This window comes from Caretta caretta, chromosome 9, assembly GCF_965140235.1.
Source record: "Caretta caretta isolate rCarCar2 chromosome 9, rCarCar1.hap1, whole genome shotgun sequence".
Lineage (NCBI taxonomy): Eukaryota > Metazoa > Chordata > Testudines > Cheloniidae > Caretta > Caretta caretta.
Window position 1 is genome coordinate 80,620,633 of NC_134214.1, and position 25,899 is coordinate 80,646,531.

General features: G+C 43.2%; 1 protein-coding gene across 2 annotated transcripts; it reads left to right on the forward strand.

The window, feature by feature from the left end:
- Positions 1–791: 791 nt before the first annotated feature.
- On the forward strand, positions 792–17,112 carry ZC4H2 (zinc finger C4H2-type containing). 2 transcript variants are annotated; one of them, XM_048863333.2, is made up of 5 exons: positions 803–1,016; positions 11,561–11,732; positions 13,144–13,316; positions 14,648–14,810; positions 16,501–17,112. In XM_048863333.2, the coding sequence occupies exons 1-5, from the start codon at positions 964–966 to the stop codon at positions 16,612–16,614; spliced, it is 675 nt and encodes a 224-aa protein (XP_048719290.1). In that variant the 5' UTR covers positions 803–963; the 3' UTR covers positions 16,615–17,112. The 2 variants fall into 2 exon arrangements, with proteins under 2 accessions (XP_048719291.1, XP_048719290.1); XM_048863334.2 differs by lacking the exon at positions 14,648–14,810 and having other exon boundaries at positions 792–1,016.
- Positions 17,113–25,899: the final 8,787 nt, after the last annotated feature.

A 25,899-nucleotide genomic window follows, 5' to 3' on the forward strand; every position in this document is an offset into this window, starting at 1 on the left:
GACAGCCGGCTGCTTATCTGCTCCTAGACAAAGCAACCATCACTGTGGAATGCTGTGTGTGAGAGAGGGAGAGGGGTCTGCTGCTGTCTGAACTTACAAGACAGCATGCTGACATGCTCTCAGCGCCCTCAACCCACTCTCTCTCCCCCACATACACACAACACACTCCCTGTCACACTCCCCCCTGACCTCCATTTGAAAAGCACGTTGCAGCCACTTGCATGCTGGGATAGCTGCCCATAATGCACCGCTCCCAGTGCCACTGCAAGTGCCACAAATGTGGCCACACCAGTGCGCTTGAAGCTGTCAGTGTGGACAGACTGCAGCGCTTTCCCTACTGCTCTGTCCGAAGGCTGGTTTAACTCGAAGCGCTCTGCATCTGCAAGTGTAACCATGCCCTGAGAGCGAAAACAAATCCCAAAGAAACCTCAGTGCTTCTGCATATCTTTGGACAACTGAGCATCAATTAAAATGTCAAACATGTCTCCCAAAATTATTGGAGCATTTTTTCTGTGTGATTTAATTTAGCTTTTCATCAAAATCATGACATTTTCCAACCGACTCTCAGGATTCACATATACGTCACTGTATCGTTTCAGTTGAAAGAGCAACAACCCACAACCCTCAAGGGGAGGAACTCAGCTCCCTTCCACAACTAGCAACCTTTGACATAATTAGCTGTGACAAATTGATTTAAAGTGTGGCTGCAGGAAGCGGGGTAAGAAAGCTCTGCTCTGCCTTGTGGGCGTTGTAGTCTTTCCTCTTGTACATGCCTCGGCTGCAATAAGGAACTGGACTCTAACTCCCATAGTTCCCATTAGATTATACCGCACAGGCTCAGAGTCCATATGCCCGGAGTGGGTGGCTACATTGTGTCTATTGTATGGGTTGATTTTTGTTTTGTTTTGTTTTTTGGGGCTGGCATTTTGTACATCACGGGAGGTTTAAATTGGAGTGAAAAGCATGGCTGATGAGCAAGAAATCATGTGCAAACTGGAGAGCATCAAAGAGATCAGGTATGTTTTCTTTTGTGCAGCATCAGTAACACTAAGCTATTTTCCCTCTCCTTGAAGGAGTGAATGAGTTATACCGATTTGAAGACGCTACTGTTATGTTACAAAATAAAATAAAATTAAAAAAAAAACCCACCACAACGAAAAACCCTGGGATGAAAGCTGGAGATAATTTTTTTAAGTAGGAAAAGAAGCATCTGCTGAGAGTGGGTGCCGTGAAAGATGCATTACAGGGCGGGGATTATCATGTTTTTCCAGGGAATTAGCCTTAAGTAATAAAAAGGGGGTGGAGGTGGCAGCTATGAATGGACAACTGGAGATCTGTTTTAAAGCAGTTGTGTTTTTTTTTTTAATTATTATTTATTCAGGTAAACTGTTAGGATTTTTTTTTACCCATTCATTCCTAACATTCTTCTGGTTGGCTACATCAAGGAAATGTTTGAAGGGAGGTGGGGGAGAAAATTACAGAACATAATGTATGTACGTGAGCCAAATAGGCATCCAGAGCACAGAAGCTGCTTTGAAATCAGGGAGGTGGGGTTGGGAAGTGCTTTTTTTTTAAAAAAATATATTGATTTGGCTGGACTCACTTATAATACCCTTCAAAAGTGTCTGCTTAGCTAATATTTTGGGTGATATGCATTGCAACAGTGTTGTGGCTTGCAGAGGAATTTGGGAGGGGGTGTTCTTGTGGGGAGGGATTGAAAGGAAAGAAAGCTGCATCTTGGGAGATCTGTTTAGCCAGCTTACTTCTCTCTCACACCCCCATTTGGAGAAGGAGTTAGGGTTAGGGATGTTGTGTGAAGTCAGACTGGTGAATGTTCCCTGTTCCCTTCCTGTTGTTTATTGTGGTCCTCTCCTCTGAAGGAGTTATTGGGGGCATAGGGTGGAATGATGATGATGAAGCAGGGACACAATGGCACTAAGGATGCTATTGCTTTTTCTTAAAGAGGTTTACCAGCAAGGCAGGAAGCTGGGTCTCTCCACTCTTCAGTGCAATCCAGTATACCATTAATTTTTATATAGTGGCCTTCGTAAAGTGAATCACAGGACATGTTGCAGGAAGAGTCAATCATAAGCAACAATGCATGGCACCATGGCTTTAAATGCTCAGTTTGCGCCTTTTCATTTATGAACATGATGTTCTGGGTACTACCTGAGTTGCGTGCATTTAGCATGAATTTGTGCATTTAATAGCAAAGGCATGTAATAAGGAAAGTGCAATAATTTTGAAAGTAGCTGGGAGGAAGAACAAACAGCCTTGACTGGGATATATATGTAGGTATTTATACCATGCTCATCTGCATGGTGAGTTGTGTTTTATATTTTTGTATCAGGAAAATGTAAGAGGTTATCTATGGAGTGCGGGTGGGGAGGGGAAAATCAATAAAACAAAGAAGAAAAATGTCACTGTAACATGCTCAGTTTTAAACCTGTATTAATAGATTGAGAAAAGAAACTGAAATCAAACCACAGAATAAGCAACAATTCAATTACTATAGTTTTTATAGTCCTTACACCTTTAACAAAATCTCCTAGTTGGAATACTGAGTATGCAGAAGCAAATTATTCTTCCATGCAAGGGCCAAGTCCTTCCTCATGCAAAAACTGCTCCCATGAATAATGGTGGCAAGACCAGGCCCCAAATTATTTTTATATATAGTGTACCAAAATACGTATAATGAGAGACAGGACAGTGAATATGTTCCAGATTGATACTGAGGCTCTGAAACTTCTGTGCTCAACTGTCAGAATTGTCATCTTTTAAAACAGATCATCAGCCAGTTACCGTTCTGTTGAGACCTGATTGTTGTAAAATTGGATTTAAATATCCGATCCATTTTCTGCTTGGTTGTTACAATGCTTTGTATTTGGGAACTTCAAGTACATTCAGTTTTCTGATTCAAAGGTGAATTTAACTGTAATTATTTAATTTGACACACTTTGCTGTTGTAATTATTGGCCTTGTTGTAAATTATGGTGCCATGAAAGTGAAATGAAGATCTGTGAAATCTAAGAATCCTTCTACATCAGCGGGCTAAATCCTGATTACCAAATTGACCTAAATAGACAGTCACGTTTAACTGAACGGGACAGATCAGGTGAATAAGGCATGTTGGTTTTGGCCCAAAATAGGCCAGATAAGAAATCACAAGCTCTGGATATTTGTACTTTTATGCCCGTTTTATTTTAAAGTAAATAAACAAATTTCATGTGCTTAAAGGCTCCGCCATACTCTAATTATTGTTTATATTAATTTCCTGTTCCACATGCAGAGTTAAAAGGGCCTTTATAAATAAAATCACTAGCTGAAAAAAGCAAAATTTGCCCTATTGTTTTCTCTCACTTGATGTCTCTTTTGGAGACCCTTTCCTATATTACGCCACATGTTTATATTTTTTAAAGAGACTTTATTGAGGTTTCAGGGGATGTCAGAGCCTGATCCTGAAAACACTTCTGTACATGCTTAATTGGAAAGCACTGGGATTACTCCAGTCAGTAAATTTAAGTACGCATGTAAGGCCCCAATCCAGCAAAGATTTATGCATGTGCTTGACTTTATGCACTGAGTAGTCCCATTGCCATCAGTGGAACTACTCACAGTGGTCAAACTAAGCACATATGTAAATCTATGCAGGATTGGGCTCCAGCATTCCTCCTGGGGAGAGGATGAGTGAGAGAGAGAATGAACCGCCCATGATAGATGGTAGTCACTTCCTGAGGACTCTCAGGCCTAGTCTACACTAAAAAGTTAGGTAGAAGGAAGCCGCCTTAAGTTGACCTGTTAATGTATGTGTCTACACTACCGGGTCCTTTACGCTGACCTAAGTCGTTTCTAATGTCAACTTCTGTAATCTGCTTCTGCAAGAGGCGTAGCGCTTAATTCGATTTTCATGGGTCGACTGTGAGGTAGTGCAGATGCAGCATTGTGTAATTCAACTTAATTGGCCTCCAGGTGGTGTCCCACAATGCTCAGCTGTGACTGCTCTGGAGATCATTCTCAACTTGACTGCACTGCAGCCAGGTACACAGGAAACAGCCCCTCCCCTGCTAAAGCACTGGGAATTTTTGATTTCCCATTTCCTGTTTGATCAGCATTGGGAGCATGCCAGCTTGAGCACAGCTGATCGTGCAGACTGTACGCCCCAAACACGCTCCAGCCTGGTCTGCACAGGAGGTGGAGGATCTCATCGCTGTGTGGGGAAAAGAGTCTGTGCAGGCAGAGCTTCGATCCAGCAGAAGAAATGCTGACATCTATGCAAAGATTGCTCGTGGGATGGGGGAGAAGGGCTACACGAGGGACACCCAGCAGTGCCGTGTGAAAATAAAAACTTCGCTAAGTGTACCAGAAGGCAAGAGAGGCAAACAGTCATTCTGGTGCTGGACCCCACACATGCCAGGTCTACAACAAGCTGCATGCGATTCTCGAGGGTGACCCTACCAGCACCCCCGTAAGCAACGTGGACACCTCACAGGTGTGTGAGTCTAGGGACAACAAGGAGAATGATACACCCCCACACACACATTCCAGATCGCCAAACCACGCAGCAGCTAATGTGCCTTTACTGTGCTCGGCATGGGTTGGCAAGTAGTTTAAAGTGACTGATAGGGGACTGGGGCCCCACATGAGAGATTCCCCAATTTGGGAGTAAAAACGTTTCCCCCCACCTTGTTCAAAAGTGCAGTCACCCATGACCTGGGGGCAGCAGGGGGGTGGGGGGGGGCGAAGGGAGCCTACTCACCACGGCTGGAGCAGCAAAACAGCATAGTGAATGGTTACGGATTCTGATTATGTTATGGCTTGCACTTAGTGTAATAAGGGTTTGTTTTTTTATGAATGCGGCCTTGCTATGGAAACATTTTATTCATGTACAATGGCTCCTTTAGTTTTCCGCATGACTGACAGCCGGAAATGTGTCCTTCGGCGTGTCATGAACACCTGAAAGCAGACTTTCAGTGATTAGAAGGAGGAGAAAGAGAACGCAGGAGGACATATTCACCAAAATAATAAATGCCTCCGGGACAGCTGACACAGAGCTGAAAGCGTGGAGGATTTCTCTGTCCGAGAAGTTAGACATGGACATGGAGAGCAGGAAAGCTTCTAATGAGCAAGAGTGTGCGGCACAGGACAAGATGCTTCGGATTATGAGAGACCAAGCAGACATGTTGAGGTGTCTGGCTGAACTGCAGGAACAGAAGCAGGTGGGTAGAGTCCCTCTGCAGATCCTGGTGGACAGCCAGCCAGCATCTCCTGGCGTAGAATTACCCTCCCACAAGCGTTCCATGAGGCATGGGCCAAAAGTCCATTATCCCTTTCACTTAACTCAGGGGGAGGGTACAAGGAACAGAAGGCGTCCATTCACAGACCTTTGATGGTCTGGAATGGGGTGTTACGTTACACAGCTGAAAATGTTTCTCCCGTTCCAACTTTACAACCCCTTTTCCCCAAGGTTCCCTTTTTTTTCTGTTCTCCCTCTTTACTTATGTTTGTTAAATAAAGTAAATGGATTTGAGAAATAAATGTTCTTTATTGAGTAGAAGCAGAGGGCTTGCGTGGGGGGCAATGTTCACTCTAATTTTTGACAGGCCGTGTGCGCAAAAAATTTCTTCTGTGCACATTTTTGACAGGCTGTGTGCACAAAAAATTTCTTCTGTGCAAATTTTTGTGTGCGGGGTGTTTTGCCTTGTGCGTGGGGTTTAGGATCTGTATGCACATGCGCATAGCTTAGAGGGAACAGTGGTGGCGGGGTTGGCTTTACAGGGACAGTGATACAAGGCAGGTGAAGGTTTGGGAAAGCACAATGCAAACAAACCGCTCACATTACTGTGACACATTATTGAAACGGCTTTTCAAAGCCTCACAGATATGCAGCACCCCTTGCTGTGATCTTCTTATTGCCCTGGTGTCTGGCTGCTCAAAAATGGCTATCATGCGATCTGTCTCAACTGCCCACCCCTGCAGAAAATTTCCCCCCTTTTTTTCACAGATATTATGGAGCACACAGCAGGCAGCTATAACCATGGGGATGTTCTCTTCACTAAGGTCCAACCTTGTTAGTAAACGTCTCCAGCGCCCTTTCAAATGACCAAAGGCACATTCAACCACCATTCTGCACTTGCTGAGTCTATAGTTGAACTGTTCCTTACTGCTGTCCAGACGTCTAGTATATGACTTCATGAGCCATGGGAGCAAGAGGTAGGCTGGGTCCCCCAGGATAACTATAGGCATCTCAACGTTGTCACTGTTCATTTTGTGGTCTGGAAAGAAAGTCCCGGATTGCAGCTTTTTGAACAGATCCAAGTTCCTAAAGATGCACGCATCATGAACCTTTCCCGCCCTTCCTACATTGATGTTAGTGAAACACCCCCTGTGATCCACCAGCACTTGCAACACCATTGGAAAGTATCCCTTTCGGTTTATGTACTCTGTGGCAAGATGGTCTGGTGCCAAGATGGGGATATGCATGCCATCTATTGCCGCACCTTAATTAGGAAACCCCATCGCAGCAAAACAATCCACTATGTCCTGCACATTTCCCAGACCACTACCCTTCATAGCAGAAGTCGATCAATGGCCCTGCACTCTTGGAGCACAGCAGCTCCCATGGTTACCTACTCCAAATTGATTCCCCACTGACCGGTAACTGTCTGGTGTTGCAAGCTTCCAAATAGTGATTGCCACTCGCTTCTCCACTGTCAGAGCAGCTCTCATTTTTGTGTTGTTGAACTGCAGGGCTGGGGAAAGCTCTTCACAAAGTTCTGGGAAGGTGGCCTTCCGCATTCGAAAGTTCTGCAGCCACTGCTCGTCATCCCTACCTGGAAAACGATGCGGTCCCACCAATCGGTGCTTGTTTCATGGGACCAGAAATGGTGCTCAACAGAGTGCAGCTCCTCTCTGTCTGCCAGCAGCAACTGCGAATTGTTTTTTTCAATGACTTGCAGCAGGGCTTTCTGCAGGACATCGCTATGTTCCATGCGGCAGACCCTACTTCGGCTTTGGAAATATTGCAGGAGAAGGTGCGAGGTATTTGAGATGCTCACAGTGAGAGTTCACAACTGAGCAGGCTACATGCTTCTGTGGTTATGGCGTATGCGTGGCGGTTTTAAGGCGCGAAAACCACTGGGTTGTTTGTTGTTGAGAACAGTGTATCATGGGATGCTGACGCAATGTTCCCATTCTCCCCTGCGACAATGTTTTGGTCCCATGAGGCATTGCACAAACTTCCCAAAACACACTGCGGCAAGTTGCACTTGGGGATAGCTACCCACGATGCACTGCTTTGTGCATCGATGCAGGCGCTGCTAGTGAAGACGCACTCCATCGAGACAATGAGCATGGTGTGGCCACGCACAATCAACTTAGTTAATTTGGGGGCTTGAGGTCGAATTAAATAAAGTCAGCTTGATTTTGTAGTGTAGACAAGCCCTCAGACAGTATGATGAGGAGGGCAGTATAGAAACTTAGAATGGAAAATAATAGAAATGAGAGCAGAATCAGCTATGTAGGCTAGGTCCCAAATTTAGGTTTTTGTTTTCAAAAATACATATTTTAAATGCCCTAATATTAATGGAAATGTCTTCATACTTTATGTGTACTTTGTTTTTTAATATTAAAAGTTAATTGTTTGGGTTGGAATAGTCCCCTGAAACTACAATGTTGTTGCATTCTGGCAGCACACTGGAACTAGAAGATGAAACTGACTAGTAACAGCAAAGAAATACCTTGCAATGCCAGCTACAAAAGTGCCATGCAAATGCCTGTTCTCACTTTCAGGTGACATTGTAAATAAGTAGCAGGCAGCAGTATCTCCCGTAAATGTAAACAAACTTGTTTGTTTTAGTGATTGGCTGAACAAGAGGTAGGACTGAGTGGACTTGTAGGCTCTAAAGTTTTACATTATTTTGTTTTTGAGTGCAGTTATGTAACAAAAAAAATCTACATTTGTAAGTTACACTTTCACGATAAAGAGATTGCACTACAGTACTTGTATGAGATGAATTGGAAAATACTATTTCTTTTGTTTATCATTTTTACAGTGCAAATATTTGTCATCAAAATAATATAAAGTGAGCCCTGTACACTTTGTGTTGTAATAGAAATCAATATATTTGAAAATGTAGAAAAACATCCAAAAATATTTAATACATTTCAACTGGTATTCTATTGTTTAATTGTGTGATTAATCACGATTAATTTTTTTTTGAGTTAACTGCGATTAATCAACAGCCCTACTTCTTTTGTGATGGCTACAAGAAATTGACCAAGTATAAGGGATAGTATAGTTAATATATTTACTTTTTAAAATTACATAATGTATATTGAAAAGTGCATATATTTCGATTGAATCCCTCTGTCCCACCCTTGCTTCCAAATGTACTGGTGCAAAGTTCTGTTCCTTTGCAAAGTCCCATTACGTTCAATGGCACTTCACATGGAGTCAGAGTTCAGCACTAACGGATCTGGATGGAGGACTGAGGCATCAGACTGTAAACTCTTCTGGGCATTGACTGTCTTCTGTCTGAGTGAGAATGCCTAGCATATTTTGGATGCTCCTGGAAAGCACATAATTAATAATAGTGCACTGAAAAATTCACATTACTCACAATGCGTAAAGTTAAGCGCTTGTGTAAATCTCTGTAAGACTGGGCCCTAACACTGTAGAATAACAAATTTTAATACCAGTTGCTCTAATTCTCTTCATCCTCCCACTCAAAAGTAATAAATCTTAATATAAAATAAATAAAAATACATTCATTTTCTAAAACTGTTAAGACATCATGTACATCCTGTCTCCTCAGTGGATGAAAGACTGCTCTCTAAACTCTTGTAAATTTGTGAGTTATAGAGTTGTATGATATGTTTTTCTTCTTAATTTTCATCAGATTGCCAGTTATGAATGTTTGCTTCATATAGAGAAAATGGCACTATTAATCCTGAAAGTAAAAAGCATGACAACTTTATATTATTGCTAAATAACTCCCCGGAGTTTACTGTGGTCATTTTAAAAATTCTTAAGTGACCATTAATTCTTCACAGAGGCTAATACACTTTGACTTGGGCCACTGGAACTGAAGTCCAGTCAGCAACTACTTTCTTGTTGAAATAAGCCCTGCCTCTGGTTCCAGAAATCAATGCATTCAGGTAGCCGTTTGTTTTGACAAAATGGTCTCTGGCTTGATTAGGAGGTGACTTTTATCGATATAATGCTTTTATCGCTGACTGTTTTTTTCCAGCCATTTTTACTTTGATGGGCTGATTCTGATTCTTCAAAACTGGGACAGTTGGCTTCCTTTTTAAAAAAATGTTTGTCTCTATATAAAACATGTAATATTCTCTTTAATAACACATGGTATATACCACATGAAATATACATGCTTATAGCTTAGGGATGCCACTCGTCTGGATTTTACCCAGACAGTCCAGTTTTTGGCTTCTGTGTCTGGGTGCCATTTAGGGTTGCCAGGAGCCCGGTTTTTGACTGGAAGATCTGGTCAAAAAGGGGACCTGGCAGTATCTGGTCAGATGTACTGATGGACATCAAAAGTCTGGTCTCTGCAGGGTGTGGGGAGGCACGGGTCATTAACCCACGCTAGCCCCTGTTCATCTGGGGCTGCCTCCTGCCTGCAGGCAGGCTCCTAGTCATGCTGTAGCAGCTCCCATTCCAGCTCTGGAGCACAGGGAGCCCAGCTCGTCGGGTGGGGTGTAAGGTGGAAACAATTCAGCGAGCAATGGGGGTGGGGGGAGAGAGGAGCAAGTGATGGGGGCGGGGGTAGAGCGGGGTCTTGGTGGAAGAGGCGGGGCAGGGCATGAGGCCTTAGCGGTCTGGTTACCAGCAATTAGAAAGGTGGCAACCCTACTGTAACTGTAAAATATTCATCTAGGTGAATATCTTTGTAAATGTCTCTGGGTGACCTCTGAGTTGATCCAATTCCATGTCTGGCTTTGTACTATGCACACCTCTGCTTCCAGCTTTTCTACTCCCCAGTGTAATGGTGCTGATCAGAAGCAACATTAATCCAAACTGGTTCAGGTTTATTCGACTAGAGGGAGATTTTTTATTTTTAAGGCTGTTTTTAAAATGTATCCTGTGATGAAGGACGTTGTTGTATTTTGTTCCAAGGGAGCATGTAAAATCTCATTCAGGATTTTTTTAAAAAAATCTCCTATTATTGATATTATCACTGTTGGACATTCCTGCTTTGGGCATGTTACACTCTAGAAAAATAACCTGTGGTGCTGTTTTTTGGATCTCCTGCAGTTATCTCAGTCCCACCCATAAAACTTGTGACAGGAGCCAGAATTTGTTACCCAAGGACTTGATCCTGGTCCATTTGAAGTTCTTTGGTCAGATTTTGATTGCTCAACAGAATGATCACAGTTCCTCTGGTTTTCATTTTCAGTCTGTTTGAAGCTATAGACTACTTTAAAAATGCACGAGGGGAGGGATCAGAAGTACCGGAGGCTTAGGTAGGTATTGTATTTGTTCTTGGAATTGGACACAAGGGATGCAAGAGGAGGGCTAACAGAAGCAACTCCAAAGCCTTCACAATAGCAGAGCTGGTGGGCACAGTTCTGATGAAAGCAGGGGCTATCTCTAAGATCATGTCTTTGGAAAGTGAAGATTGGAATATAATTGAATCATGGCCTGGCAAAACTGGATTGGGAACTAGAACAGGTTTTTGACTGTCTGGGCAATTGTTTTAAAATGGAGATGGTCATGAAGCAGTGCTGATTCAACTAATAGTAAGCATCGCTTTGCTGTGTTGCTTAAACAGCCAGTCCTTCTCTCCTAGCTTTGGAGGGAAAGGCATTGCTCCAGACTCCATAGCTTTTATGTGTAGAAATATGGGGTGGTACCATTTTAAAAAGAAGAAACAAAAACTGGAATGTAGAACAAAGGGAGCTGCAGTTACAAATAGCATTAAAGGGGCTGGAGGTCAGCAGGAAAATGGGAGGCTACCCTGTAGACTGCAGGTGGAATTTTAGATGCTTTGAAATGGCATCAGAACTTTTACTGTCTTGGAGCATCCTTTGTGTAAAGCAAAAGTCTGCATTTTAGTGTCTCAGTCTACTGTCGAGATAGTTGGCATTTGCATCTTATACTCCATTTCTAAGAAGCCCCTTTAAAGCCCAGCAGGAATAAACATTTCTCTAGAATTTCCTCTTTCGTGATTAAGGTTTAATCATGACTGATACAATGCTGAACACAATTGTCCTGGTCTACAGAAACTGCTAAATCTTGGTAAATTTCATGTAATCTAGCTCCATGGTCCAATACAATAAAAAGTTGTCGTGGAGACAAGACCAATGACAGAGCTGGGATTAGAACCCAGGAGTTTCCTGATTCCGGGATTCTGCACAGACCACCCCAGTCTTTCAAAGATATACTTTAGTTCTGACTTTATCAACAACTTTTGCCAGTCCCCTGCTATCAATGTGAACACCTTTGCTTGTGTGTGTGTATAGTGAGTCTTTAAGCAAACAGAATTTACATTGACATTATGGCAGTTGTCCCTTTATATTTGTAATTTCCATTGGGTTGTAGGAATAAGACTTTGCAGATGGAAAAGATTAAGGCACGCCTGAAGGCAGAGTTTGAAGCCCTGGAATCGGAGGAGAGGCACCTGAAGGAATACAAGCAGGAGATGGATCTTCTGCTGCAGGAAAAGATGGCCCACGTGGAGGAGCTGCGGCTGATCCATGCTGACATAAATGTGGTATGTAGCAGTGGGATTGTGGGCAGGATATACTTTATATATAGTCCCATATGGATTGTCCTAAGGATATACAGTTGACAGATTAGAGATATGCAACCTGAGCTTTCCTGACAGCATGAAAGGATTATACAGATGGTATCAAATGAGTTAAATTTAGTCACTGTTAGTGCTTGTCTGTATCAGGCAAGATGATTTTCAATAATAGATACCGGATTTAGGTTAAAGGGAACGAACAACCGAGCCCATTGCTGCTGCAATGGTACCAGCAGTCATAGTAGCGTTATTCTGACTCTTCCTAGCAAATAACCCTCTTAGTGCTGCCTAATTTAACACCTAGAACCTGGGAGGCTTTGGCAGCTGTCTGGGATTTGGGTTGTTTTCTTTTTGGGAAGCAGGGATAGTGGGATGGTTTGTAATGTTTGCATAGTGCCTAGAATCAGAGGGCCTTGATTTCTCCCTGAGACAACTAAGCACTGCTGCAATACAAATAGTAAAACAAGCAGGAGCGTGAAGGATATTAATGCAAAATAGGGAGACTAATGATTAGAGGGGTACCCTGGAGAGTGCTGAGGATTTGTGAATTGCTGGGTTTGCAAAACCATTCTGAATTAGCAACTCCGTTCACCAGCAATTTTAAACGCACACTTTTTCCTTCTCTTAAGGGTGAGTAATTATTTTTAAAATGTTGAGCTAAAGGGAAGTCTGGACTCTGTATTAGGGATGGAAAAAGCTCCCAAACTGTGGGTAGGCACAAGTGGGTACCTCGAATATGTGACACCACCTTCATTTGTCATTAGAATTTTCTCACCCCCTCCACTCCCTGCTTCTCTTTCATGCTGTCCCACTTGCACTTCATGTTTCCATCAGATTATCTTTCTTTTTGCTGCTTCTCTCACTCTCTTTCCCAAAAAGAAAAGGAGTACTTGTGGCACCTTACAGACTAACAAATTTATTTGAGCAGACTAACACGGCTGCTACTCTGAAACCTCTCTTTCCCAAGTGGAACATGAACTCAGCAACATCAGAGTTAAATTTTTAAATCTATGGGGTATTTGGAAAGGCTTGAAATAATGCAAATGAGTTGGCCCTAGCCCAGTGGAGATTTTTTTTTAAAGGTTATTTTTATAACCTTCCTTGAGAATCTTTCCGAAGTGTTCAACACAACAACATTGCCCGGCCTAATTGCTTCCAGACTGCTTTTTCCCTGCCCATATTCCACCCTCCCTTCCCCCCCAGAATGTTAACTCCTTATTTGGCCATTTCATTGTCTGCCTATTCTCTTCCAATCTGAATGTGAAAAGCTCCACTCTCTAAAGGACAGCATCATCTTTGCACTCTGCCACCTCTGGCTGGTGAATCAGAGAGCTGTGAATGGAGCAATCTGCTAAGCAAATGTCTCCTCCTGTTTCAGATGGAGAACACCATCAAACAGTCTGAGAATGACCTCAATAAGCTCTTGGAGTCCACTCGACGCCTGCATGAAGAGTACAAGCCCTTGAAGGAGCATGTAGATGCCCTGCGGATGACTCTGGGCTTGCAGAGGCTGCCAGATCTATGTGAGGAGGAAGAGAAACTCTCTCTTGAGTATGTCTCCAGATCAAACAATATTTGGCCTTGTATACAGTTATGATTCTGCTGGCATTTTGTCATTTTTGTTTCTGGGCCCAGCTGGAAGGTAGGAACTCAGAGGCAATCATGAAAAACAAAATTAATTGAAAGTGGAGGAAGCATGTATGTGCGACAAAAATTAACCAGCCATTTACAAGCCTCCAAAAGGGTTCTGTCTGAATATGGGGCAAAGATCGAAGTTACATTTAGATCAGCCAAAGCTGCAAACCCCAGCGCTGACCCGCAAATTAAAGGGTGTTTGGATCTAAGGTTTTGGTTCTACTCTATCTCTAATTTTACATTACTTTGTACTTTTTTCTAAGAATCCATTTCTTCCATTTGACTAGCAGGTATGGATATGATGCAAGGGAGGAGAGGAACCCAAAACTACTACATGAGTGTCTTTAGTGAGTCTTGGTCAGAATTCAAATTTGTGCTATAGCTGTTAAAAAAAACACAGAATCTAATCTGGTAAGCTGTGGCTGAATCCAGAAATCCAGATGGTTGGATCTATGGAAGAAATGTAAAGGATATGCTCTTCTTTTTGAAAACCAAGGAGGATGTTAATGCTTCTCCCGAGAATGGCCCATCTAGCCTTGTATCCAGCAGAGACCAACCAACCCCTCATGCTTCAAGGGAAGGGGACAAATTCTCTGCTTTGGTTCATGCGATCTTATTGGGTGGGGACATGGAGATTTCTTCCTGATCCACTATGAATAACCTGATCCTCCTGTGGTCTTAAATATATAAAATCAACTCTTACCCCTGGAACATATTAAATGAATAACTATGCAGTTCATCCCTCGCTGCAGAATTGTGCTCCAAAATCTCAGTTTATATTAAAAACGAAGAACAAAAAACATTTCTTAGGGCTGGTTGTTGCAGATAAAACTTGGAAAACAAGAACCTGAAACATAGTATATCAACTTCGCTATAATTATGCCACTAACTAGTTACATGATCGAATCTGGCTCATTAACTTTAAAAAAAACCTAGATATTGAGAGTGGATGGAATTCATTATTTAACAAGTCTTCTCCATCTATATTAGGATGATCCTTAATTATTGATCGTCAGTGGGCTTGTGTTTTTGGCCACATGTAGTATTTTAACAATTGTCATTATCCCATTTTAAAAAAATTGATCCAAATGAGTCCTTGGTGCAAGTCATTTGATTCTAGAGGAAGAAAACCAAAAAATTTTGGCCCATTATGTTTTAGCACGGAAGAGTCATTACAAATCAATGCTTGTTAAATCAATAAATGACAGGCCAGCAGTTGATTATAATTTTGGTTTGTTTTTGTATAGTTACTTTGAAAAGCAAAAAGCTGAATGGCAGACAGAACCACAAGAACCGCCCATTCCAGAATCTCTGGCTGCAGCTGCAGCTGCTGCCCAACAGCTACAAGTGGCTAGGAAACAGGACACCAGACAGACAGCAACTTTCAGACAACAGCCACCTCCAATGAAGGTGAGGCGTTGTCTCTTGGGTGTCAAATGCACAGGCTTGTCTCTTGGGTGATTGGAACATATCGTGTTCACAAAGGAATTAGCACTGAAAATAATGATGTGTCCAATTCTTATTTTGCCTGCTTTAGGGTAAACCAAGGGCAATTCCACTGAAGTTAATAGAGCTGCGCCAGTTCAGTTAGAGTTCAGAATCAGGCTCTGTATCTTGTATGACTCCCCCTGCAGGGACTCTTCAGTCATAGGGCAGATACTGCCAGTTTCTACTCGCTGTGCTTCCTGAGCTTGAGAAACATTATTGTTACAAGGTGAAAATATCAGGTACTAATGGGTTCTTCAACCCAGCAGAGAAAGGCATGACAAGAACTAGCGGCCGGAAGTTAAAGCCAATTTCCAATTAGACATATGTCACACATTTTTAACAAAGAAGATGATTAACCATTAGAAGAAACTACTAAATCTATGTCTACACTACAGCTTATGTCGGCATAATTTATGTCACTCAGGTGTGAATAAACCACTCTCCTGAGCAACGTAAGTTACACTGGCATTAAGCCCTTGTGTGCACAGCGCTATATCGGCGGGAGAGCTTCTCCCGCAACATAGCTTCTGCCATCGCGGAGGTGGTTTTATTATGCCAACGGCAGAGCTTTCTCCCGTCAGCATAGAGTGTCTTCACATGCTGCAGCGGTGCAGCTGCATTGGTAAAGCTATGCTGCTGCAGCCCTGTATGTGTAGACATGTGCTAAGGAATGTAGTGGAGTCTCCATCTCTTGATGTCTTCAGATTAAATCTAGTTGCCTTTCCGAGGGTATGCCTGCTGGATGTGGAGGTGTAACTTCCCGCCTGGAGAGGCGTATCTGTGCTAGCTTTGACCGAGCTAGCATGCTTAAAACTAGACTTGAAGTTGCAGTTACATGGGTGCTGGGATGGGCTAGCCACTCCAAGGATCCTTCGTATGTATTTTGGATGGCCAGCCTGCCCCCCGCCCATGTAGCCATGACTACATTACTTCTTTTTAAGGCACTAGCTCATTCAGAGCTAGGACGGGCATGTCTTCCTGAGCTGGAAGTTACATCTCCAGCTCCACGGCAAACATATCCTGAAAGATATGGTTTAGTCAAGCACAAGTTATTGGGCTCAATACAAGGATAAGTGGGTAGAATTCTATGTTGTATACAGGGGTCAAACTAGATGATCTAGATAGAGGTGCCTTCTGACTTAAAATCTATGGAATCACAGCTGGCCTTCTAAACAATTTTTCTGATACAGTCAGGCATTGTCAGTACAAAAATCTTGAAAATGTGAGGGGAAGCTCAAAAAAAATTTGAATTTAATATCTAAATAAATGATAAACGGGGGGTGCACTGGCAGTTTTATTCATTTGAAAATTTAATTCAATAAATCCTTTAGTTTTCAACTGACCTGAAGTTGCTGTAGGATCTAGGAACCTTGCCGCAGAATTTAGTTCCAGTTCGCCACTGAGCATGCAGGGGCTTATTTATTTTTCCTGTACAGTATATTAACTTATTAGAGCAGGTAACATGTTCAATAAGCAGTGTGTCTCAACAGAACTTCATGGGTTTATTACCTCACAGAGAAATAGGTTGCTAACAGGGTCCTGGTCCATGACTGGGACTCCTAGGCACTATTTCAATACAAATAAATTAATAAGATGTAACATTGCATTGCAGGCCTGTTTATCATGTCACCAGCAAATTCATCGGAACGCACCGATATGTCCACTCTGCAAAGCAAAAAGCCGGTCTCGGAATCCCAAAAAACCCAAGAGGAAACAGGATGAGTGAAACACAGAAAATCCATGGAGAAAACATGTGACCCATCCTAATCCCTTTCCAGTAGAACTGTAAACGTGGCCAGTTTATTGAAGTGCAGACTTAAGTATGACTTACCCATTGTTTTCTAGTTAATGTGACGTAAGCACAATGTTTCTGTTCCGTCTTAATTTCCATCCAGTCCTCACATTTTGGTTTTAGGAGAAGTGTTGATGGTGCTACACTTTAACATTTTAGTCATTCCATCTTTCTGACTCCTAAGCCAAGTGGAACTTCTAATGCAAGTAGTCTGAATGCCGATGACCACTTTGTATGATCCCTCCTGTGAAGATATATTTGAGGATACATGTTTCATAGTTAAATATGTTAGACCTAAGGTACCTGTACTGTACTTGCCAAAATGTCTCTGTGTTTTTCTATCTCTACACTGTTTGCCATACAGTATCTTTTGCTAAAAAGCAGGCACTGTCTATAAAACCAGAATATTCTTAATGATCAAGTGTTACTACAGCAAGTTGGGGTTGTTGTTTTTTGGGGTTTTTTTGAGAGAAAGAGAGATGTTGCTAAAAGATTACTCTAATTTTCTCCTAACAGAAACCCACTTGAGGCACAGAAGTAGCTGAATATCCATTTGCTATGTTAAAGACCCATGCCTTGTCCTAACCAGCAAGATTACATGGGCTAGATATAGAGTAAAACTCAGCGTATCCAAGGATTTGGGGGTATATCTGAAATGACCAGGAAAAATAGGGATATGGGCGCATGGGAGATCAACATATAGTTCAGTTTTATGGGGTTTGATTGTATGGTTCCTACAGAAATGGATTAAAATTTGGGAAGGGGATCAAGCCGTTGTATCCATATTAATATTAAATAATGTCTAGCATCTTAATTAGGCCATTTTCAGCAATCGTAAGACTGACTTCAATTCAATTAAGAACTAACTAAGGCCTTATTATTCTTTTCAATAACACTTGAGATTACAGAAGGAGGGAGCCCCTTCCCTAGGTTTTTATCCTCCCCTCTCCCTTGCCCCAATCCTTCATCCATACTTGTGCTGGAGTGGTTGTATTAAGGCAGAGGTTCCCAAACTGTGGGACATCCCCCCCAGGGGGGCATGGAGAAACTTTCAGGTTTGGGGGGGCCCAGGCCAACCCCCATGGAGAGCGGAGAGGGAGGGATATCCAGCCCCGCTCTGCCCCCAGCTCCGCTCCAGCCCCAGCCTGGGCCCCTGGCTCCTGATCCTGAACACAGCTCCACTCCTGGCCCTGACCCATCTCCCGACCACAGCTCCTTGGGGTGGGGTGGGGTGGAGAATAGATTCCATTACTGGTAAGGGGAGGCGTGACAAAAAAGGTTAGGGGACCACTGTATTACAGATTTTTGTTTGGTAGTTAAAAAAACACAGAATAAGCCACACCCTGGCCTCTGGTGAGGAGACTGTACCTGCTGCTGGGGACCATACAAGCCCACTTAAAAAGCTTTTGCTGGCCAAAGCACATGAATTGCCCTAAGTCCCCCCTTGCTTCCCACACAGTGACAGTGTGGTTGTATTAATTTAGATGGTGCCAAAGGTGTTAACATAACCCAGTCTCTGTCCAGAGTTTGCTATACAGAGACATCAGCCTGCTTAGTACCATAGCAAACACACCATTAAAAATCCTATTAACCTTTTATTAAAGATACATAAAAGAAGGAAAAACAGTTAAAGCATTTGAAATGTGCAGTATTAAATAAGGCTTTAATTTTATACTTGTTTCCTTGTTCCCTTTAGCTGGAAAGAGTTTTAGAAGGAAAAACTCCTTGTTGGACAGTTTCCTCCAAGATGGTAATAACTGTCTGATTGGGGAAAAGAGAAGAAGTTAGTTGATCTGGGCTGTAGCTGTTGTTGTTCCTGTTAAAGTCCGATCCCATTTCGTCCCAGGTGGTGTTTGGGAGTCAGCTGGAGCCAGTAGGGTGGTGATGTCACCTGGGTCCCTCTCTCTGGCCCGATCTGGTGAGGACATCTCTCAGGATTAGGAAGGCAAAGGCTCGGGGTCCCAGGAAATGGTGGGAGTGGCAGCCAGGATGGTGAAGCTTGCTTCAGTCATCTCTGTCTGTTCTTCTGTAGTTTCCCCACAAAGTCTCTTTCTTTAATGACCCACAAAGGCAGAGGCGGGCAAACTACGGCCCGCGGGCCACATCCGGCCCGTGGGACCGTCCTGCCCGGCGCTTGAGCTCCTGGCCGGGGAGGCTAGTCCCCGGCTCCTCTCCTGCTGTCCCCCCTCCCCCGCAGCCTCAACTCGCTGCGAGGGGAGCACGGCTTGCACCCACCCGCCTCCCAGGCTTTCCAATAAGCCAGTCCTGTCGCTCTGAATGGCATGGTAAGATGGCAAGGAGCGGGGGGGTTGGATAAGGGGCAGGAAGTCCCGGGGGGCAGTCAGGGGACAAGGGGAGGTTGGATGGGGCGGAGGTTTGGGGGGGGCCATCAGGGGCCGGGGAACAGGGGTTGTTGGATAGGCATGGGAGTCCCAGGGGGCCTGTCAGGGGGCGGTGTTGTGGATAGGGGTCGGGGCAGTCCGGGGACAGGGAGCGGTGTGGGGTTGGATGGGGGTGTGGTCCCGGGGGGCGGTTAGGGGTGGGGTGTCCCGGGAGGGGGCGGTCAAGGGACAAGGAGCGGAGCGGGGGTTGGATGGGTTGAGGGTTCTGAGGGGAGCAGGAAGTGGGAGGGTTTGGGGAGGCACAGCCTTCCCTACCCGGCTGTCCATACAGTTTTGCAACCCTAATGTGGCCCTCGGGCCAAAAAGTTTGCCCACCCCTGCACAAAGGGAATGGTGGGTGAAATAGCTCTTCCCCCTCTCATTTGTCCACTAGTTAGGCCTGGTTTCTAACACGCCAGTTTTAGTTAATTAATTTTGAGACCCACATTTTCTTGTTCACTTCTCAACACCATCCTAGAGTTTTATCAATACACCTTTGAGTTTGGACTAATTCAGTTTTTCTGTCTGGTTTTCTTGCACCTGTTTATACCATTCTGTATTAAAAATAACTTGACCTACTTTTCATGATTAATTCCCAACAGGCAAAAAGTTATAGGCCCAGTTGTCCCAACGGGATTTTATTGAAGTGAGCCACTTACTGCAAGCTTAGTTCATCTTGTAGTGGTATACTAGTTTCATAACCATGTATCAGAGGAACAGCCGTGTTAGTCTGTATTCGCAAAAAGAAAAGGAGTACTTGTGGCACCTTAGAGACTAACCAATTTATTTGAGCATGAGCTTTCGTGAGCTACAGCTCAAATAAATTGGTTAGTCTCTAAGGTGCCACAAGTACTCCTTTTCTTTTTATAACCATGTAAACATCTATCAGCAATGAGAGCTCTCAGGACCTTCTGCTCCTGAACATACAGGCCTCTCACTCAGTATAAATGGGCATTTTTCTCTTACTTTAGTATTAGGATTAAGAGCCTCTGTGAATTATAGCCACTGGAAGGTAATCTGATCAGATACATTCTTGCTCAAATCTGACATTCCATTCAGTAAAGGGCAGTGGTGACATTGACTGACAGTCTTTTATGTCCGGACTCCTGTTTCTTAAAAATAAATGCTGTATTCTACTTTTAAATGTTGAAAGGCCATATGCTACCTTCCCTCAATAGTGCGATTCCTGTTGGGATTAATGGAAAATATGTATAGTTAGAAGGCAGCATAAAGGCCCTTAAGATGAATTAATGAGATTCATATAACTTCAAAAAGTAGTGATAATGGACATTGGACAAATGGTTCTTCAGTGAAGTAGTTTGCTGAGAAAAGTAAATTTGTAAAGTCCTTGTGACATCCTGTCCTGTGGATAGGGGAAGGGATAGACTCTGTCCTGACTGCTCTCACCTCGCTATTACATTCAAGAGTTACTTCCTCCTTGGGGATTTCTAGAGCAGAGCTCTGACTAAACTGAAGAGTGTTTGGAGATGCACCATTTTCTAAGTCAGTGCTTTGTACTTTTTTTTTAATCTAGTCTTTTGCACCTTCATGTTCAACAAGCTACCTTTTTTTTAAAAATAAGGAAAAACACATTTTTATAATATGTGCATATAGCATATCTAGTTTATACCAATCATGTATTTACATGGCTGTTTTCATATTCTTTACAAAGCTGTGCCATATCAATAGCGTGCTTTGCTGGTTTTGTATTTTTTCTTTTTTACAAAATTGTGCCATATGAATAAAGTGCATTGCTAGTAGTAAGTCAAACTATTACACCAAGGAGTCAAAAGTTGTTTATGTATTTAAGGGAGAGGGGTTCTTTCATAGGGAAAACAGTATTCCCCCATTACAGATTTCAGGAAGATTATTGGATGGCTTCTGACATGACCACACTGGGCCCTTTCTTTTTCATTCCTCTTTTTTCTTGTTAAGAGACTATACAAACGTATATTATGAAATATTGATTTCAGGGGCCTCATTTGCTATGGGGAAAGGGGGGGCAGCTGTCCCCCGAGACTTTTCATAGGTCTGTATGCTCCATTATGTCTTCCATTTTTTACAATCTCCCTTCCCCCCAGACTTTGCAGGATTATTATATAATCACATATAATTTTCTATATGATGACACAACTTTGCCACCTCCTCCCCCTGTCCAGAATTTTTCTGAAATGACACCCCTTATTGATTTCTCGCTCTTTTAGGCATATGAGGAAACTATCTGCACCATAGTTCTTATATAATTTCTGTATTTTCTAGTAAAGTAAAAGCCTCTACAGATCAACAACGACCTCTAATTTTGCACCTATGAACAACTTTGACAATCCACATTTTAATATGTGCACTCAAGAGTTAACTTGAGATGTCCATTAGGTAGGGTTGCCAAGTGTCAGGTTTTTGACTGGAACACCTGAAAAGGGACCCTGGCACTTTCAGTCAGCACTGCTGACCGGGCCGTGAAAAGTCCGGTTGGTGGCATAGGCAGGTTCCATGCCTGGCTTCCAGGATGTGGCCAGCATGTCCCTCCAGCTTTTAGGCGGAGGTGCAGCCAGGGGGGCTCTCATGCTGCCCCCATCCCAAGTGTTGGCTCTATGGGTGCCATTGGCCAGGAACCGTGTCCAATGGGAGCTGAGGAGGCAGCACCTGCAGGCACGCAGAGCCCCCTGGCTGCATCTCCTCCTAGGAGCTGGAGAGACATGTGGCCACTCCCCAGGAGTTGCCTGAGGTAAGTGCCACCCGGAGTCTGCACCCGAACCCCTTTCTGTGCCCCAGCCCCCTGCCCCAGCCCTGAGCCCCTTCCCGCACCCTGAACCCTTAATTTCTGCCCCGACCCCAGATCCTGCACCTCCAGCCCAGAGCCCGTACTCCCTCCCACACCTCAACCCCCTGCCTCAATCCGGAGCCCCCTTCCACACCCAAACCCCTCGGCTCCAGCCCCACGCCAGAGACCACACCCCCAGCTGGAGCCCTCACCCCCTCCCGCACCCCAACCCTCTGTTCCAGCCTGGTGACAGTGAATGAAGGCAGGGGGGAGTAAGCAATGGAGGGAGGGAGGATGGAGTGAGAGGGGGTTGGGCCTCGGGGAAGGGGCAGGGATGTTCGGTTTTCTGCGATTAGAAAGCTGGCAACCCTACCATCAGGCACGCTTGCAATTAAGTGAACCTGCCTTCAACTGCAAGTTACAAAATTAGAGGCCATTTTTCAAAGTATAGCCCTGGCTGTTTTGCTTCTAAGATCAGACGGCTCCGGCAGGGCTCAGGTAAGAGCTAACTAACATCCTTAGTAAGTAAAATACAAAAGACACTGTTCATCCTTATTTGAGAGCCTTCTGCCTTTCCCTCATTAGTGCTAGCCTTGAGTTTCAGTGGGTTCTGTGTTCTAAATATTATACTCCTGTGCCCAGTTGGAGTAATGTGCTAAATGTTCAGCGTGTCTGTACAGTCCTTTTTAATAAACATTGTTTCATGCCACATTTCCTTCTGTGGAGTATTTTCACATATATTTGATTGCATTAATCATGATTAGCCAATGTTTTGCAAGCTAAAAGCTCAGTTCCTTAGTTTTTTAGAATACAGTTAGAAATACCCCTCTTACGGCAAGCTGATGGAGTTGAAGGTGTTACAGACTAAAGGAAATAAAGGTCCCTGTGCAATGAGCTTTTGTTTGGAAGGAGTGAGGAGTAGAAAGGAAGATAAGACAAAGCCAGGCCTGACCAGCGCTTGGCACTAGCCAAGCTTCTCAGTCACATCCCTGGAACACTCTAGTCTGCTTGCATTCAAATGATTTCTGAATCCAGATAAAATGATGAAGAGAAACAGAGTCTTGACTTTCACAAGCAGGTATTTTCACATGGAAGTATTCACTGCTCCAGCTGACCATTTACACAAAGACCCTGTTTAGATGCACCTGAATGCCTATTTTGCCTGTGCAATTACCATACACTTGGAGGTGTTCAGTTGTGAACGTCAGACCCACAAGAGGACAAAGAAACCTCTTTTTACTATGATCCAGTTTAAAAGACTGTGTACACCCAAGTTTGCACCAGTTTAGTTCACACAGAGCAAACTGCTGCGCAGACTTCCTTTTTCAGCTTACTAATGGCTTAGTACAGGAATCCTTGAGAAGAATCTGCCAACCATTTAAGATAAAGAAATGGGTGTTGGATAGAGCTGTTTCTTTCCTAAGTTAAATCTTTATATACTCTGAAGAGGTAGTTTTCACTGTGAACAGTAGAGGGAGCTTTCTCCTTAAATGACCAAATGATATTTAAGCTATTAAACTGATACCCAAAATGGAACTTTTGGAAAGCATCACCCATTTAGAAAGATGAAATAGAATTGGACTCAATCTGGAAATAGTTTTAGACCATTTTGGAATTTTCCTTCCTCCCCTACCCCACTGTCCTCCTTGGTTGAGTCTACGAACTCTCTTCCCATTATCTAAGTCAGTGGTTCTCAACTAGGGGTATGCAGTGGTCTTCCAGCGGGTACATCAACTCATCTAGATATTTGCCTAGTTTAACAACAGGCTACATAAAAAGCACTAGCGAAGTCAGTGCAATCTAAAATTTCATACAGACACTGACTTGTTTATACCTCTCTATATACTATACATTGAAATGGAAGTATAATATTTATATTCCAATTGATTTATTTTATAACTATATGGCAAAAATAAGAAACTAAGCAATTTTCAGTAACAGTTTGCTGAGACACTTTTGTATTTTTATATCTGATTTTCGAAGCAAATAGTTTTTAAGTGAGGTGAAACTTTGGGGTATGCAAGACAAATCAGACTCCTGAAAGGGGTACAGTAGTCTGGAAAGGTTGAGAGCCACTTATATAAGCAACACTAAAAATCCCCCCAGGGTATTCACTTTGTTAATCAGCATTTGGTTCAGCTTCATTTTGATTCTCCTCCGTTCCAGATTCTGCTTCCATACAAATCAGCAGCAAAACTCCCATAAACCTTCGCTGGGCACATAATGAGATCACAGAGCCCGAAGTCTGTGAGGTACTAAACACCATCTAGAGCTAAGCTCCAGCCTTTGCACATTCAACTGCTAAAGAAATATTTCAGCTACCTCAAACAGACCGGTTTGGTCCTAACTTCATAAGACATTGGTCTAAATGCTTGCTGTGAGTTCAGATGCTTCTGTGAAGAGGATTTTTATTAAAAATATGCTCAGGTTTGTTTATAAAGTGGTAAGTGGGTTTCTGGGGAGGGTGGTGAGGAGTAGTGGAAGGGAGGCACAGGCACTGCAAGCACATGTTCCCTGAGTAAGAGCCACCCATAGCCAGAAGTAGCTTGCTGGGCAAGTTACTCCTGTGTTGTTTGGAACGCTGCCCCTTTCTTGCTCCTTACTGCCTGGCACCTGCATCTTTCACATGCCAGTACTGTCAGAGCTACAAGACACCAAGAGAGGGGTTTCAATCGGCAAGGTACAGTGCAAGTTCTTAACAACTTTAACTTCCACGTGTAAACGCGTGCTTTGCTGGGCTGGTTTTAAATATACTCTTCACAGACAGAGCCGCAGTGTGGAGAAAGTGATCCGCTGCCAACAGTGATTGTCAGCAACCTATCCCCTTTGCCCTCCCACCCTCAGTTGGGATACATAAGGCTAGCTGCTAGCATAGACAAGACAGGAATGATCACCCGTTTTAGAGTGGTTGAGATTGAGCGGCTGACTGTAAATCTGATGGTAGGGAACCTGTTTTATCCCGTTGACTTTAGCACAGGAGCCTCAGTTATTGTGGGAAGGGAAATAACTTACAACCATTTCCACATGGTCATTTTATGAATGTAGATCGGGTCCTAAAAGGGGTCCGCTCCCTTTTCCATACACCTCCCACTAGCGGCAAGAGATTACATATACATAATGGGAAGAGGATAGACCTCTATGATCTATGATCTTGGTCCATAATCATTACTGGCACAGAAATCAGAAATTTGACAGACAAAGTGCCAGACTATCTACTTACTCTCTTAGAAATCAGATCTAGACTTGCTCTTCTGAATGAAATACAGGGAGTTTGAAGTCACACTTCCGATGGATTAAATCAGCCTCAACTTAATTCCACTTAATATAAGCATTATCAAACAGAAAGTCTCATCACCAACATAAGCCACATTTAATTCAGTCAACTACAATTATATTAATCTCTACTGATGTTCTGTCTTAGTCAGGTTTACACAGGAAGACTGCATTAATTACTGTTTCATTGTCAATTTCTCCCCGCAGCACACTAACTAGCTTATTGCTAGAACACCACAATCCGCTGACCCAGTGCTGATGGTGAAGGCAGAAATATTATGCACCAAAAATAGCAGTAGCATAATCTACCCCATAGCACTGCCCCTGAACAAACAGTTCTAAAGGCATGAAGCAATTTTAAATTTTTATATTAAATGAGAGCAGCAGTTTTAAATCAGCCCTTTCATGAGTCGATTGCTGCAAGTTTAAGAACTGCAACATTCATGAAGCATAAAAGCATGCTGAGAAGTCACATTAAGGAAAGAATGTGGAGAATTTACGTTAGTCACAGACTGGAGGAATTCTTGATCTAGGGTATCAAAGTGCCAACAGTTTCCCCTAACACCTAATGTTTGGGCAATGGGGTATTACATGTGGGTTTCCCTTGCATTGGCCAGACATGTATTTTTGAATCATTAATTTTTCAGAAAAAAGTACTTTCCTGAAATGCTAGTAGCATGTGAGCTTCAGTTGACTTTGCAGGGGATATTCTCTAGCTTGCTTCCGCTGCTCTTTTGGAGAGAAACTTTCCACCTTCTCCTCTTCTGGTATCAATTGGATTAGAAAGATTACCAATGCACAAAA

What these genes read in the sequence shown, in the direction of transcription:
- ZC4H2 (XM_048863333.2), top strand. Translation starts at nt 964, where the DNA reads ATGGCTGATGAGCAAGAAATCATGTGCAAACTGGAGAGCATCAAAGAG. An exon ending in TCCATGCTGACATAAATGTG is followed by an intron (nt 11,733 to 13,143) that starts GTATGTAGCAGT and finishes CTCCTGTTTCAG; the next exon opens with ATGGAGAACACCATCAAACA. An exon ending in GAAGAGAAACTCTCTCTTGA is followed by an intron (nt 13,317 to 14,647) that starts GTATGTCTCCAG and finishes GTTTTTGTATAG; the next exon opens with TTACTTTGAAAAGCAAAAAG.